The following is a 16,496-nucleotide window of genomic DNA, read 5'->3' as shown; positions in this document are numbered from 1 at the left end:
GTCTGGATTTGGAGGCTATATCTCAAGGACAAAGAAACAGAAACCTCTTTTTAAGTCCTGTGTGCTTACTAGGATTTGAACAAAACAGTTGCCAGAAAGAAACATTCATAGGTCATTTTCTTTTTTTTTTTTTTTTCCCCCAGGAAGCACTTAGTAGGGACCCAACAAAGTAATTTCCAAGAAAATACCCAAGCTCTTGCCTTTTCTCCTCCTTTTAGGATACATGCAGTGAATTTCGGCACCTTCTGAAAAATGGAAGTCTTTTCTGCACTCGAGAAAATGATCCTGTGCGTGGCCCAGATGGCAAGACCCATGGCAACAAGTGCGCCATGTGCAAAGAAGTCCTGTGAGTGCACAGATGAAGCCCATGCTGTGGGTGGCAGAGCCGGGAAGATAATATAGATTGTGTTTGTCCTTTCCTTACATGTAAAAATGACAAATGATGACCTCTAAAGCATTTTGGGGTGAATCTCTCTTTACAGAGGCTAAGATTCACAATTCTAGAAATAGGCAATAGGTGACTAAGTTATTACACTACATTCTCCATTAGTTCTGGGGTAGCACCTTACAATGATCACACCATCTTTCTTGGTAAAATCTTAAGCCCTTTGCTGTCAGGTGGATCCCTTTTCTGGATTATTTTGTAATCCCCATCGGGAAGAACATACACAGATTTTACTATCAATCTAATGCCTCTACCTGCATTTTTGGGAAAAAAACAATCACACTTCTAGGAAACTAAAAATAGCTTTACACAAAGTTTGGAAGTACACCTAAAATATTTGTCATTAACAGTCATTTGCTGAACATGTACAATGTATAATGTGTATAACGGTTGGTTATACAAAGTTGAATGAAACAGTATTACCAAAAATCATATAGTTCAGTAAGGTTTAGACATGGGCATAAATTAATATAACACAAAGGAGGAATTGCTAAGTGAAAAATGATATATACAGTGTGTTATGGTAGTTTAGGAAAGGGAGCGTTAATAGAAAGTTTTATGGAAGAATAGAACTAGATCTGGTAATTTGGATCATATGTGAACAGTATGGGAAGGAATGAGAGGAAGAAGGAACAGTGTAAGTAAAATCTAAAATTAAAGAAACTGTACTGTATGTACATAAAGAGAGCAAGTCATTTTAGTTTAGTTAGAGCTTACCCACTTCACCAACTGTGAATGCCAGATCATGGATTTTGAAGTCAATTCTATATACAGTGGCAAGCTGCTAAAATTTTTCAGCTAGGAGAGTAAGTGGCGTAAATATGGTTCCTTTCGGAAGATTCATATGTCAGCAGTAAAAAGGAGAAAAGAGGAAGGGACTAAAATTCAGAAGACCGCTGGCGGTAGTAGGGGATTACAATAATCCAGTGAGAGGTAACTAGAGCAAGGGAGCTAGAATAGAAGGTGAGTGGGTCAACATAGGAGACACTGAAAGTGAAACCAACGTCCTGTGGCAACAGCTATGCGAGCTGAAGGAGAGGGAGCGGTTAGGGATGGCTCCAATGTTTTGTTCTTTGTGAAAGAGAATCCAGGAGGAAGAACACATTTGGCAGAGAAGATAATTATTTTGGGACCTTTTGAACATGAGATATTTGAGAGAAATCCAGCTGGAGGTTCACATGAGCATTTACAAAATGCTAATTAATTGCTCACCTAGTCTTGCTTGAGGTTATGTAAACGCTGGTTTTCTTCTACTGCAATGAGAGCTCTTCCAGGCAAAAGGATGTGACATAATTCATCTTTCTATTGATATTTTCAAAGAAGAGGACCTGCAATGTAATAGGTGTTCAATAAATGCCGGTGAATTCCATACAAATCTAATCTGGTCATATGATGAGAAACTCACAGAAATGCATTCCACTCTCTGTAATCTATTATTCCCTACCTCCCACTTTCCAATTTCCAGCCAGAAAGAAGATGAAGCAAGAAAGAGAAAAGAAAAGGAGAGAAAAGAAAAGGAAGATCAGAGAAAAGCTGTACGGAGTGGTTGCAAACGTGGCAGAAGAGGGAAAGCTCAGGTGAGAGCAGCCTCTAACTTCCATAACCAGAGTGGGCTCAACTCAATGGCACTGGGACCCCGGCAGACCCTATGGTCAAAGGCTATGAATGTGTGTAGTGCTGAGTTGGAAAGCATCCTTGGAAGGACAGGGGATTTTCCCCTTAAGACTGTAGAGTAATATCTGAGCAATTTTTAGTTTCTCTAGGGCTCACTTTGACTTCTTTAAACTTGGAAATAATTAACATGAATACCAGACCCCAGTCTCTTGACTCCTCTTTATATCATCTAGCTTTCAGGCCAATAAATGATCCTAGGAGAGTAAGTGGTATAAATGTGGAGATGTTCCACATCAGCATCACATGCTCTTCATTTCCTTTCATTATTCTCTCTTTCCCTGAATGGAACCACTTTTTGGAAGTATATTTTCTATTGTTCCTAGGCAGAATAATATGGTGAAAGAGCACAGGTTTTCGAGTCAGATAGTTTGAGGTATCATCCTACCCATGCCACTTGGACTTGCAAAGCACTGAATAAATCACTTCATCTCACTCAACTCTAGTTTTTCTTACTTAGCACTACTCTTATAGGGATACAATAAAATAATTTAGGCAAGTGTTTAGCACATTTCCTGAGACTTTTTTTTTAAGTGTCAGCATGACAGTGTTGCATGTAAGCTCACTCCTCGTGCATGTGAACACAACTGCCTGAGATCACAGCCACCTTATTTCTATTCTTATGACCTGGGGATATCAAGACCATCTCTTTGCCTCCAGATCTGACACAGGCCCAATATCTGCCTTTGATAAATTTTGGCTTTTCTGTTTTTCCATATTTTCTCCTGTAGGAACCTGAGTTCTCACTCTCAAATGATAGACTTGTTAAGACCCTTTTTCTATCTTCATAATTTGCTCAAGCCTGTCTTCCTTGGCATTTTGCATGATTCTGTGCTTTCTCCCAGCACTTCTTTCTCCCTTCTATCTACATTAGAGGTCAGCAAAATTTTTTTTTTCTGTAAAAGGCCAGATAGCAAATATTTTAGGCATTACGGGTCACACGGTCTCTGTCGCAACTATTCAACTCTGTTGAATAGCCACTGTTGTGGGAAAGCAGCCATAAATAATATTTAAATGAATGAGGGTGCGCTTCAAGTTTTATATATGAAACTTCTTATGTAAGAACAGACAGCAGGACAGATTAGTCCTGTAGGCTATAGTCTGCTTACCCTTGATTTGTGCGATTAAATCCCAACCAGCTTTATCATTTCCCTTTGTAGAACCTTAAAAGCAACATTACCCATGACAACAGATGTCTTAGAATATGGATGATTCCTGCCCCTCCTCTTCTGTAGACAGCAATCCTAGATGTTACATGCCTTATAAGAGAACATAGACAAGAACTTCTTACTCAAATTATTTAACAAACTTAATAACAATACAACAGACCAAGTCATCCAAGAGGCCTGCTCTCTTCTTCCCTTTCAGGACCAATGTGCTGAGTATCGGAAACAAATGAAAAATGGACCACTCAGCTGTACTCGGGAGATTGATCCTGTACGCAATGAAAATGGCAAATCATACAACAATAAGTGTGCCATGTGTAAAGAGAAACTGTAAGTAATTCTCTCAACCTGCATGTTTAAAAGATAGCCACCTGTTCCTCCTGAATTAATGGTTATTTCTCATTTGCCTATAGCTCCTTTCGTGAACACTACCCTTTTTGTTAATTCTCAAATATTATCTCTTTCTCTTGCATCCCCTAAGGAACAGTGAGCCCTAGTAAGGGCAGCTAATCAGTGGCTGATTCCTACTCTATTTTCTATCATAATTCTGTGAACTGTGTCATCATGGTAGATAATTGCTCTTTAGAACACATCATGGCTAAATCCTAAGGATGGTTTGCAACGGTCATTGGAATAGTTAACCAACATAGTTTAAGAGGGTGGCTTCATGTCGTATGTATGGGACACATTTATTGCACAATCCAGGGTTTGTTCCTTCTATTTATTTTCTTTTGGTGAATGGTACTGATTGGAGTGGTTAATGATCCAGCTCAGCCACTCTTGATTTGTGTTACTGCAGCAAGTAACATAACCACTATTGGTCCCATCTGTATACTGAGGTAGTTTTCTAGGTAACCTTGATGGGTACTTATAGTTCTAAAATTTGATGCATATATCACAGTGTTATTAATTATGGTATTTAATTGATATGCATTTAATGAGCACTTAATGCTTCTCCACACACATTTTTTTTCTCCTTGAAAAAAAATCACAATCTTGTGATTGTGGTACTACAGGCCATGTGATAAAATCTAGTTATTCCAAGTGCTGCATTTTACAGATGAGAAAAACTGAATTTTTTTTCTTTAAGTACAAGGTCTCATGGGGGAGTGACTTCAGAGCTGAAACTAGAATCCAGTTCTTCTGAATACCAGCCTAGTATTTATTCCATGTCATAATATTCTTTAATAGAAGCAGGGTGGCAGAATGGGGCAGTGCTAGGGTATTAGCATCATATGGTTATTTCAGCTCCATGTTCTTGGACAGGTTATTTCACGTCCCTAGGCTTTAATCTGCTCATATTTATAGTGGGGGTGGGGCAGCCATAATCATAGTAGCCACATGATGTTTCTTTTGAAAGTTAAATGAGAAAAACTATGTAAAACTCTTAGCACAGTGCCTAGCACAAAGGAGGTGCACAAAAAATGTGAATGGTCACTATTAGCACTGTCATTAGTGTTCAGCAAATAACAGGTGTCGCCATTAATAGCAATAAAAGAATGACTATTATGATCTCTTATGCTACCCTATGTTGCCCCTTTGCACACCTCATACTTCGTAGGTATGATGTACATAATTGAGATAGCTCTTCACATATGACTATTTCTTTCTGCATCACATATTAATAGTGGGTAATTTTGTGAAGGAACAAATGATGAATCTCAGATGCAAACAATTATTAAGATAAAACTTTGCTGATACAATCCATGTCATCTATGTTATAAGATACTTAACTGGGGCTTCCCTGGTGGCACAGTGGTTGAGAGTCCGCCTGCTGATGCAGGGGACATGGGTTCGTGCCCCGGTCCGGGAAGATCCCACATGCCGCGGAGCGGCTGGGCCCGTGAGCCATAGCCGCTGAGCCTGTGCGTCCGGAACCTGTGCTCCGCAACGGGAGAGGCCACAACAGTGAGAGGCCTGCATACCACAAAAAACAAAACAAAAAGATACTTACCTGGTACTCCAGGTAACAAAATATTTAACAACATAACAAAGTATTTAACAACATAAATCAAATAATTTTACAATCTTTGGAACCCATGCATCTGACAATAAATGGTTTTTGATGGCCTACTATATAATAGGCACTCTTCACGGACAGGTGCTCTTCAAGTGAACAAGACAAAATTCCTGCCATATGGAACTATAATATAGGAAAGACAGATTATAAACAAAGAAGTAAAAAGCTACATAACAAGACCAGGTGTTGATAAGTAAAGCAGAGTAAGGCAACAGAAAGGGATTGGAGGTGCTACTTTATGGTGTTTGGGGAAAGCCTGACAGTAAGGGAGACCTGAAAAAGGGAGTGAAATGAGCCAGCTGGCCATCTGAAGGAAGAAAGTTTCAGGCAGAGCAGGAGCCACTGCAAGTTTCTGTATATATATATGAAATTCACAAGCTCAGGAAAGAGAGAGGAGGTCATTGTGTCTCAAGATTACTGCGTGGAAAATTGCAGAAATTAATTTGGAAAGATCATGTAAGGCTTTTTTGGGCCAAGAGAAGGACATTGGATTTTATTCTATGTGTGATCAGAAGCCACTGGAGATTTTTGAGCAGAGCTGTGATTGTAGATTGAATTCCACCAGACTGAATCATTACAGGTGGTCTCTTTTTCCTAGTATTTGATTAAGATGTCATGACTTTATTATATTTGTTTGAATCCTCAGGATACATTTACTACCACTTCCCTATTTCTTATATATGAAAAGGGAGCTCCGTAAAATACACACACACACACACACATATTCATGTTATATACATTCATACATGTTTCTTTTAAGCATAAAGCCAAAAGAAACTTTTTTTTTTACATCTTTATTGGAGTATAATTGCTTTACAATGGTGTGTTAGTTTCTGCTTTATAACAAAGTGAATCAGTTATACATATACATATGTTCCCATATCTCTTCCCTCTTGCATCTCCCTCCTTCCCACCCTCCCTATCCCACCCCTCTAGGTGGTCACAAAGCACCGAGCTGATCTCCCTGTGCTATGCGGCTGCTTCCCACTAGCTATCTATTTTACGTTTGGTACACAGACCTACTAGAGAATGGACTTGAGGATACGGGGAGGGGGAAGGGTAAGCTGTGACAAAGTGAGAGAGTGGCATGGACATATATACACTACCAAATGAAACTTTGAAGGAGAAATACGTGTACTAGAGTTCTGCAGTATTTGGATCTTGGGTCAACTGCATCAGAATCACCTGGCTTGCTTGTTAAAAATCAGGTTACTGAATCCCAATGTAGATCTTGTCAGTAAAATTGTTGGGATTGACGGTGAATCTGATTTTAAAAATCTCGTAGCTGATTCTTAATGTACATGAAAACTTAGGAACCACTGGCATAAATATCTTATCAGAAAGGTGAAAGGTTAAAAAAAAAAAACCCCAAAAAACCATGATCCTAAGGTACTTCCTATATCACTTGTCTTCTTTCTATCTTGGGCTCCAATGATATTATAATGAATTGAAATAGTACTATAATAGATTGACCTACAAATTAAGGAATAAGAATGGTGAATTGATAAAGAATTAAAACCACAGCTTATGATAAAAAGGTGAAAGAACTGAGGAAGGCGGACTTGGAGACCTGAAACTTGCCTTTAGATATCTAAAGGATTAATATCAGGAAGAGGTAATGGATTCAGCAGGCTTGTTCTGTGTTTTCCTGAGAATGTGAAGTAAAACTAAAGGATGAAAGCTATAGGGAGATGAATTTGGATACAAATAAAGGAGACTCTGAGATTAATTTGACTTGATCTGCCTAGAATATCTACCCTGTAATGAGGGAGCTTCTTAATAACCAAAGTCACTGTCCATCTGTGAGAGGTGCAGAGAGGTTCTCTGTGAAGGAGGTGGTTTAGTATACATAAACTCTAAGGCCCCTTCCAAATCTGAGTATGTGTCTGCAAGATGACTACTGACTCTTTTCTTTTCCAGGCAAAAAGAAGCAGAGGAAAACAAAAAGAATTCTCGGAACAGATCAAATGGGAATGAATCAGCATTAGGAAAGGTGAATCATTAACTAGGTTTTGGCAAGAATGGTCTTTCTGTAAGTCATTACTTAACTATCAAAAATGTGGAAAGAGGTTGTCAATGTTACCAGTCAGGATATTGCCCTTAGAACATCAGAAGTCATCATTAATGGGAATATCTATCCCTGATAACTTTTTCAGTGTAGAAATTTAACACCAGATGGAAATCTTTCGGTCTAACACTTTATAAAACAGTTTTATAAATAGTAGTTTAAGTATCTCAATAGCCTGGTCAACTAAGTTTTTTTTCAACCTCATTTTATAGATGGGGAAAATGAGGTTCGGCTGCTGTAACAGATTACTACCAACAGTGGTAAAGCAACCCAAATTCATCATCATACATTTCTGGAGTTCAGAAGTCCTAAATGGGTCTCACTGTGTTACAGCCGAGGTGTCAGTAGGGCTGCTTTCCTTTTTGGAGGTTCTGGGGAAGATCTATTTCTTTGCCTTTTTAAAAAATTTCTAGAAGTGCCTGCATTCCTTGGCTTGTGGCCATCTTTAAAATCAGCAGAGGCCAGCTGATTTTTTTTTTTAAGCTGCATCATTCTGACACTGATTTTCCTGCCTTCCTATTTCACTCATAGGAATCTTTGTGATTACCCTGGGCCCACCCAGATAATCCAGGATAATCTCTCCATTCTAAGGTCACCTGGTTAGCAACCTGAATTCCATCTTCAACTTTAATTCCTGCTTGCCATGTGAGGCTACATATTTTCAGGTTCCAGGAATTATAACTTGGACACCTTTGTGGTCCGTTATAGAGCCTCCCACAGCAAGGTTAAGTGGCTGCCCAACTCCTGAGTCAAAATCTTCCAATTTTCAAGCTCAAATACTATGTGAAAATAGCCATTTCCAATGTAATCCTTCCTTCTTTTCAGGATGTATGTGATCAGTTTAGAAGTCAAATGGAAAATGGACAACTTACTTGCACCCAAGAAAGTGACCCTGTCCAGGGTCCAGATGGCAGGACACATGGCAATATATGTGCTATGTGTAAGGAAAAACTGTGAGTTATTTTTCAAAAATGGGCCTTTAGTTGTGAGTCTTAAAGGAAATAATCATTTCTCATCAGCTTGAGAAAATGACAATTATTTTTAAAGCACACCTGAGGTGTTTGTTCACTTTAGTTGAAGCGTTTCTTCTCATGTTTTTCTTCAAGGGGAAGGGAAGCAGCCAAAAGAAAAATGAAAGAGCAGGACTACATGACAAACACAGTTGAAAAGAACAATGGAAAAGAGGTAATATATGTTAGATGTGCTTATACTTAAATTTGGATGATTGGTTGCAAGATTGATTCATTCAACAAATACTTATGGAATGCATACTCTGTCCCAGTCGTTGTGGATATAATGATAAACAAGAAAGACACGGCCAGAACTTCAAAGAAACAGCATGGAATTCAATGCCCTAAGAGCAACTCTGATGCAATTACCACACATTTGCAGGAACAGTGGTAATTGTAAAATTATTGTTATTATCAAGTGGATTTTTTTCTGAAGTTTTAAAACAATTAAGCAAATAGATGCCAAAATTACACACAAGAAAAAAAAGTATCAAAAGCTTGGAGCTCCAGATGATAAATTCTTGACTTGGCATTCTAGTGCCATCTTGTATTCAATTGGGGGTTTTAAAAATAAGGTTCAATGCTTTATGATAGCAGCACATAGAATATGACAACAGCACAATCTCTTCTAATCCATCTATGGACTTCAATTAGAAAAGTGAAATAGTGAAATTTCCCCAGGAAAGTTTTCCCATTAATGAGGCAACTTTTCATTAGTTCTATACTGACTACACAAAATGAAACATTAATAGTAATGTTCATTTTTGAAAAGCATGTTGGGAATTATGCATTTTGGTAGATGAATAGCTTTGAGAAAAGACTACTGTACAACTTCAAATGATCTCTACTGGATATCTATTCTATTTCTAATATTGATCACTTTTTTTCAAGTTTTAAAATATCTATTTTAGCAATTTCAAACAAGAAGAAATACTCTTTCAGCAGACCAGAAAGGCTCTTCACCCAACTTCCTCCCACTCCCCGTCCAAACCAAGTCCTTTTCCCAACAGCCTGGAATGCGATGCTGAACTTACTTATACTGATTATATACGTATGTAAATATAAATATGTAATTTTATACTTATTATATTTACATTGAGCCTAATGGGATTGCTTTTTTAGAGCTTTGCCAAGGTCAGGAGTAGAAAGAAGTAAAGAAGATATGAGAGCATGAAGTATATTCATTCACAAAGTGCAATCTTGAATTGGGTCCTAGAAGGGAGACTTTAGCACCTAATCTGATGACCCAAAAAAAGAAGAAAGAAAGGTATCAAACATGAATTTTATCTAATTATTTTCCCAAATCAAGTAGAATAATAGATGAGTTACACTAGTGAAATACATAGTAATTACATATTTCTAGTAAATTAGGCACTATACTAGGGATCCCTAAGCATGGAGAAGAGCTGTTCACAAAATCTGCTATTTTCCCCCCAGCTTTATTAAGCTATAGTTGACATAAAACATTATGTAAATTTGTGTACAACACATTGATTTGATAGACTTAAAGAATGTAAAATGATTACCATTATAGTGTTAGCTAACACCTCCATCACCTCACATAATTACCATTCCTTTTTTGTGGTGAGAATATTTAAGATCTACTCACGAACTTTGAGTATATAACACAGTATTATTAGCTATAATCACCATACCATATATTAGAGCCCCAGAACTTATCTTTTAACTAAAAGCTTGTACCCTTTGACCAGTGTCTCCCATTTTCTCCAATACCATCCCCTGGTTAACGACCCTTCTATTCTCTGTTTCTATGAGTTCAGCTTTTTTAGATTCCACATATAAGTGATGTCATATAGTATTTGACTTTCTTTGTCTGACTTATTTAACTTAGCACAGTGCCCTCAGGATTCATCCAAGTTGTCACTAATGGAAGGATTTCCTTTTCTCATGACTGAATAATAGTCCATTGTCTGTGTCTGTGTGTGTGTGTGTGTGTGTGTGTGTGTGTCTTGGCTCTTGTGAATAATAAAATCTGTTTTTTTTTCAGATTTTTATTGGAGTATAGTTGATTTACAATGTTGTATTAGTTTCAGGTATGCGGCAAAGTGAACGAGTTATACATATATCCACTCTTTGTTTTTATATTCTTTTCCCATATAGGCCATTACAGAGTAGTGAGTAGAGTTCCCTGTGCTATACAGCAGGTTCTTATTAGTTATCTATTTTATATATAGTAGTGTGTATATGTCAATCCCAATCTCCCAATTTATCCCTCCCAAAATGTGTTATTTAAAAAAAAACATTTTACTGAAGTATAATAGTCATATAGAAAAAGTGTATATATCATAAGTGTACAGCTATTACTAAGTGATCATATCTGTGATATTAACACCAGATCAAGAAATAAGATATTACCAGCAGACCAGAAACCCGATCATGCTTCCTCCCGAATAATCTGGTTTTGAGCTGAGCTTTCTCTTGGGGAAGAAAACAACATTCATTATTCATTTTGTCATTTATTTAGCTATCATTTATGCATTCTACAAATAATTATTAAGCACCTACTATTTTCCAAGCATTACTGTGCATATGAGAATAGCCATAAACAAAACAGATACAACTCTCTACACTTATGGAGTTTATACTGGAAGAACACAGATCATAGATGATGCGAATAAATAAAATGTAATAGCAAGGGGGAAATAAAGTAGAAAAATGCTATAGTAAATGCTGGGATACAATTTTAAGTAGCTTGTACAGGAAAGAGCTCTCTGAGAAGGTGACATTTGCACCTCCTAAAGGGATCAATTCCATACATGTAAGTGAGGGGAGAACATTCCAAGAAGAGGAACAGCAAAGCCTTGAGGCAGGGATCACAGTACAGCAAGGAGCCCAGTACAGTTGACAGAGTGACCACAGAGACAGTTATAAAGGAGGCAATCATTAAAGTAACAGGAGGCCATCTTATGTAGGATTTTGTAGACCATTTTAAAGGCGTTAGCTATTATTCTGAATGAAGGTTTTGAAAAGAGCAGTGACGTGATGTGATTTATGTTTTGAAAGAATGCCTCTGCCTGATGAATTGAAAATACACTGCAGAAGGACAAGAGAAAAAGCTAGACAGCTAGTTAGCCACAGCAGTAATCCACAGAGGCTGCTTTATACTATGGTGGTAGTGCTGGAGGTCATGAGAAGTGGATGAATCCTAGGTCTGTTTTGGAGGTGGAGAATTTGTTCAGAGTTGATGTGCTATGTAAGAAAAGAGAAGCATAATTCTGTCTTTGTTGCTTCTTTATAATCCTTTATTTTAGTAGTTCAATCTTGGGGCAGCAGATACCTGAAAAATACTAAGGATATACCTGGTTCAGTCCTACCTTTACCAGTGATTCTTAGAAGGGGCTTGTCTAAACTCTCCCTGAATTATCTCTATTGATAAGGAACTCACCAGAGTCTAAAACAGTCCCTTTAGATGTTTGAATTATTTAACAAAACAAATTAGAAAATACTTCTTTATGCCTCTGAAATAATTATCAACAGACTACTATTACATTTTCTATTTCTTCTCAGAAAGTGGTTTTCAAGGAATTTGTTAATTCCATCTAAGTGGTCAAATTTATTGGCACACAGTTATTAATAACATTTCCACATTATCCTTTTAATATCTATATTTATATAGTGTACCACTTTTTATTTTTAATATTGCTAATGTGTGTTTCTTGCATTTTGTCAATTTTGTAAATAGTTTATCGATTTATTAATCTTTTCACACAACCAATGTTTGGCTTTGTTCTGTTTTCTATTTCATAAATTTCTTTTCTTTATTATTTGTTTTCTTCTATTTCCTCTGAGCTTAATTTGCTTATTATTTGCTAGTTTCTTGAAATGGAGGTTTATTGATTTTAAAACTTTTTATGTATTTACTTAAAACTCTCCTTCAAATCACTGAGTTAGCTACTGAGTTTTGATATTTTGTATTTTCATTATCATTCAGTTCAAAACACTTCTACATTCCATTATGATTAGAGTCATGAGTTCTTTAGAAGTGTGTTGCTTAATTTCTAAATACTGAGGAATTTTATAGCTATCATATTTATTACTATAATTATTCCACTGTGATCCTAAAACTTACATTTTATGACTTCAATTTTGAAATTTATCAACACTGGCTTAATGACCCAGAATATGGTCTATTTTGGCAACAACTTCATGTCCACTTGAAAGGAATGTATAGTCTGCAGCTGTCAGATACAGAGGTCTATAAATGTCATTTAGGTCAAGCTGGTTAATTTTGTTTTTCAAATATTATACATTGATATTTTTTGTCTGGGGTATCAATTATAAAAAGAAGTATGTTAATATTTCCATTTATGTTTGCAAATTTGCCTATTTCTCCCTCAGTCAGTCAATTTTTGCCTCAGATATTTTGAAACTATAGGTACATAAATGTTTGGGATTGTTAATTACTGAACTTATTATTTTATAATTAGAAATTCTCTTCTTTATCTCTGCTATTACTTCTTGTCCTAAATTCTACTTTGTGGGATATTAATATAGATACACCACCTTTTGTATGATGAGTGTTTGCATGTATATATTTTCCGTCCTTTTACTTTTAACCTACTGGTTGAAATATAAAGATATAGTTAAAGAATCATCAGAGAAATGCAAATCAAAACTACAATGAGGTATCACCTCACACCGATCAGAATGGCCATCATCAAAATATCTACAAATAATAAATGCTGGAGAGGGTGTGGAGAAAAGGGAACCCTCTTGCACTGTTGGTGGGAATGTAAATTGATACAGCCACTATGGAGAACAGTATGGAGGTTCCTTAAAAAACTATAAATAGCACTACCATATGACCCAGCAATCCCACTACTGGGCATATACCCCGAGAAAACCATAATTCAAAAAGAGTCATGTACCACTATGTTCATTGCAGCTCTATTTACAATAGCCAGGACATGGAGCAACCTAAGTGCCCATTGACAGATGAATGCATAAAGATGTGGCACATATATACATTGGAATATTACTCAGCCATAAAAAGAAATGAAATTGAGTTATTTGTAGTGAGGTGGATGGACCTAGAGTCTGTCATACAGAGTGAAGTAAGTCAGAAAGGGAAAAGCAAATACTGTATGCTAACACATATACACATATATATGGAATGTAAAAAAAAAAGGTTCTGAAGAACCTAGGGGAGGGACAGGAATAAAGACGCAGACGTAGAGAATGGACTTGAGGACACGGGGAGGGGGAAGGGTAAGCTGGGACGAAGTGAGAGAGTGGCATGGACATATATACACTACCAAATGTAAAATAGATAGCTAGTGGGAAGCAGCCACATAGCACAGGGAGATCAGCTCGGTGCTTTGCAACCACCTAGAGGGGTGGGATAGGGAGGGTGGGAGGGAGATGCAGAGGGAGGAGAAATGGAGATATACATATAAGTATAGCTGATTCACTTTGTTATATAACAGAAACTAACACACCATTGTAAAGCAATTATACTCCAATAAAGATGTTAAAAATAGTTATTATTAAAAAAAGATATAAAGTATACTTCTTGTAAATATTATAAGTTGAGTCATTTTGTTTCTCCAGTCTGATAATGTCTGTTCTTTAACTGAAGTACTTGGTCCTATTAATATTTAATGTAATTATTGACACCACTGAATTTTAGTCTTTCATAATCCTATTTTTAAAATTTCTCTGTGTTTTTTTCCCTTTGGTCCTACTTTAAGATTAATAAAGTTGTTGTTATTATTATTATCATCATCATCATTATTAAACTCACACTTCCAAAAGACTAGCAACAACAAATAATCTTCCTTCTTCTACATGAAAAATCTATGTATTTTTTCACCTTGGGAAACATACTGACAACTAACATATACTGAGCACTTAGTGTGTGCCAAACACTGTATTATGTATGCATATAAATGCATTATCTGATTTGATTCCCTAAAACAAATGAGGCAGGAGCTATAATTATTCATGTTTTTCAGATGAGAAACTAAGGCTCAGAGAAGTCAGATAAATCACTTCTGTAATTAGTGGCAGAGCTGGGACTCAAAAACCCATATGGTTACCCAGCATTTACCTCTGAGTCTCTCCTTTCTAGATTGTATATAACCAGTGTCTTCATTTAAGAAAAAAAAAAGGGATATTATTTCTTGCATGGTAGTTTTTGTCCTATGGGCATACCTCAGTTTATCTGTGCCCAGTATCATGTAGGATTTCTGTTTTCTTATTGCTTTGTTTTTCCTTGTATCTTGGTTTAGCTACTTAACTTCCCTAGTAAAAAGAAGCCAAATCTAGGAGGTTAAATCTACCTAACAGTGGTGTGAAACGAATATGTGAGTTTGTATAACCTATGTTACAGTTCCTTTACTAACCATTTATTCATACATGATTGAGGAAATCAAGAGGTTTTCCCCAAGCTCATATCTCTTGAGTGCCATTGAGCAAATGTACTTTATGTTTTGCTTGTTCAGAACTCTGAGATGTGCAAACACTACCGAGTATTACCCAGGATGGGTTACCTTTGTCCAATGGATTTACAGCCTGTCTGTGGTGATGATGGCCAGACATACGGCAATCTTTGCAGGCTCTGTCATGAAAATCTGTAAGTATACAAGTCCAATGAGTCCATCTTCCAGTGTAGAGGCTCTTGATGACAGTGCTGACCCACAGCAGTGTACTGATATGAATGTGAGGTGTGTTGCAAACAATTTACTAATCGTAGCAGTTAAAATTCAAATGTTGTGAATGATCTTATTCATGCATAAAATAGAGAGGATTTAAGGTTATCCCTTTAATAAAACTGTTCATATAGTTTACTGAGTGGAAGAGAAAGGAAAAAGTGGTGGGGTTACAATAATTAGAGAAAATCTAAGCCCATGTGCACTCATGGGAGCGTGAACATCATCTACCCTTCGTGTAAAGAGAAAAAAGTTGAAAATCATTGCGATACAGAGTCAGCCCAGCCTCTAATCTCTAATGGCCTTATGACTACCTGATAGTCACAGATTTCCCATCCTCTCCAAGTCTTCTTGGAGCAGGAAGTGCTATCGTGCAGAAGAAAGCACACTGGAGCAACCGGCAGACCTATTCTCAATTTATCACAATCTATCTGCAGGCATATTATCTCATCCTGAGATTCACTTTCTTCCCTGGAAAACTTGAGATAGTTCTCTGGGCCAGCTGACTTCACAGGATTATTGAGAAGAATAGCGATTTTTATTTTAGTTAAATACAAGGAATTTGTTTTAATACTTTAATTATTGGTTGTAGATTTGTTGCTTTTCTGCTCGAATGCTATTTACTCTCACCTCCATTCACATTCTTCACCTGTTCCCAGCCTTCATTTGACCAGCTTTAAATAAGGGCATGGTGGCAAATCTTGACTTTTCTACCCCACCCCACCTCAGACTTACATTGCAGTCCATATATGTTCGTTCTCTCCTTCTTAGAACACTGTAAGCAAGGCCCAGAATTTGAGGATGGGACTGATATCCTGCTTTTCAATCCCAGGAAAATATCTGAATTTACATTTATTTCCTTTTAAATCAACTAACTCACAAAAGCAAAAGCCATTCTGCAGTTCATATACATAGACTAAAATCTGAATATGAGTGCTTTATGTGTTACATCTGTAAGTCAGTCACTTTCATATTCACAGTTTCACTGAATCCTCACTGCTCACTACAGAGTGGTATCATCTTCATTGCACAGATGGTTAATCTGAGGCTCAGAGTCCAGGTAATTTGTTTAAAATGACAAAGCTAGGAAGTAGATCAGACTGGATTTTAATCTTGTTGATTTGGGTCTAAACACAGTTTTCTTTTCTCTCCACTACACTACTGTTATATCCAAGGCAGTAGTTCCTTAAACATTTGGGGAGCAAAGATTCCTTTGATAATATAGAGAAAGTTACCTCTTTCCACAAAGGAAAAGAAAATGCTGAAACATTAAAAATCTGTATGCATAATATCTGTGGGCACATAAATCTCTTGAGATCTATCCATGGATCTTACAGAGTTTTAATAATTAAGGAATCTTAATTCTTAAATGTCTTAAATGTTTAAGGAATGAGTACAACCATTCATGATACTGTTGCTATATATGTCTTATTTTCACCCCAGAA

The 16,496-nt window shown here is 36.8% G+C and overlaps 1 protein-coding gene across 4 annotated transcripts in view; it reads left to right on the top strand.

Annotated features, from left to right (window-relative positions):
- SPINK5 (serine peptidase inhibitor Kazal type 5) overlaps positions 1–16,496 on the top strand; it is a 69,479-nt gene that overhangs the window by 46,295 nt on the left and 6,688 nt on the right. For 3 of the 4 annotated variants that reach the window (XM_033406841.2, XM_033406842.2, XM_033406840.2), the window contains 7 exons: positions 219–346; positions 1,911–2,022; positions 3,485–3,612; positions 7,223–7,295; positions 8,196–8,323; positions 8,477–8,555; positions 14,845–14,975. In XM_033406841.2, coding sequence (XP_033262732.2) covers positions 219–346; positions 1,911–2,022; positions 3,485–3,612; positions 7,223–7,295; positions 8,196–8,323; positions 8,477–8,555; positions 14,845–14,975 — 779 coding nt within the window. Of the gene's footprint in view, positions 1–218; positions 347–1,910; positions 2,023–3,484; positions 3,613–7,222; positions 7,296–8,195; positions 8,324–8,476; positions 8,556–9,502; positions 14,976–16,496 lie in introns of those variants that run through there. The other variant, XM_049708046.1, reaches the window with a different exon arrangement.

This window comes from Orcinus orca, chromosome 3, assembly GCF_937001465.1.
Source record: "Orcinus orca chromosome 3, mOrcOrc1.1, whole genome shotgun sequence".
Classification (NCBI taxonomy): Eukaryota; Metazoa; Chordata; class Mammalia; order Artiodactyla; family Delphinidae; genus Orcinus; species Orcinus orca.
This window is presented reverse-complemented; position numbering and strand designations above follow the sequence as displayed.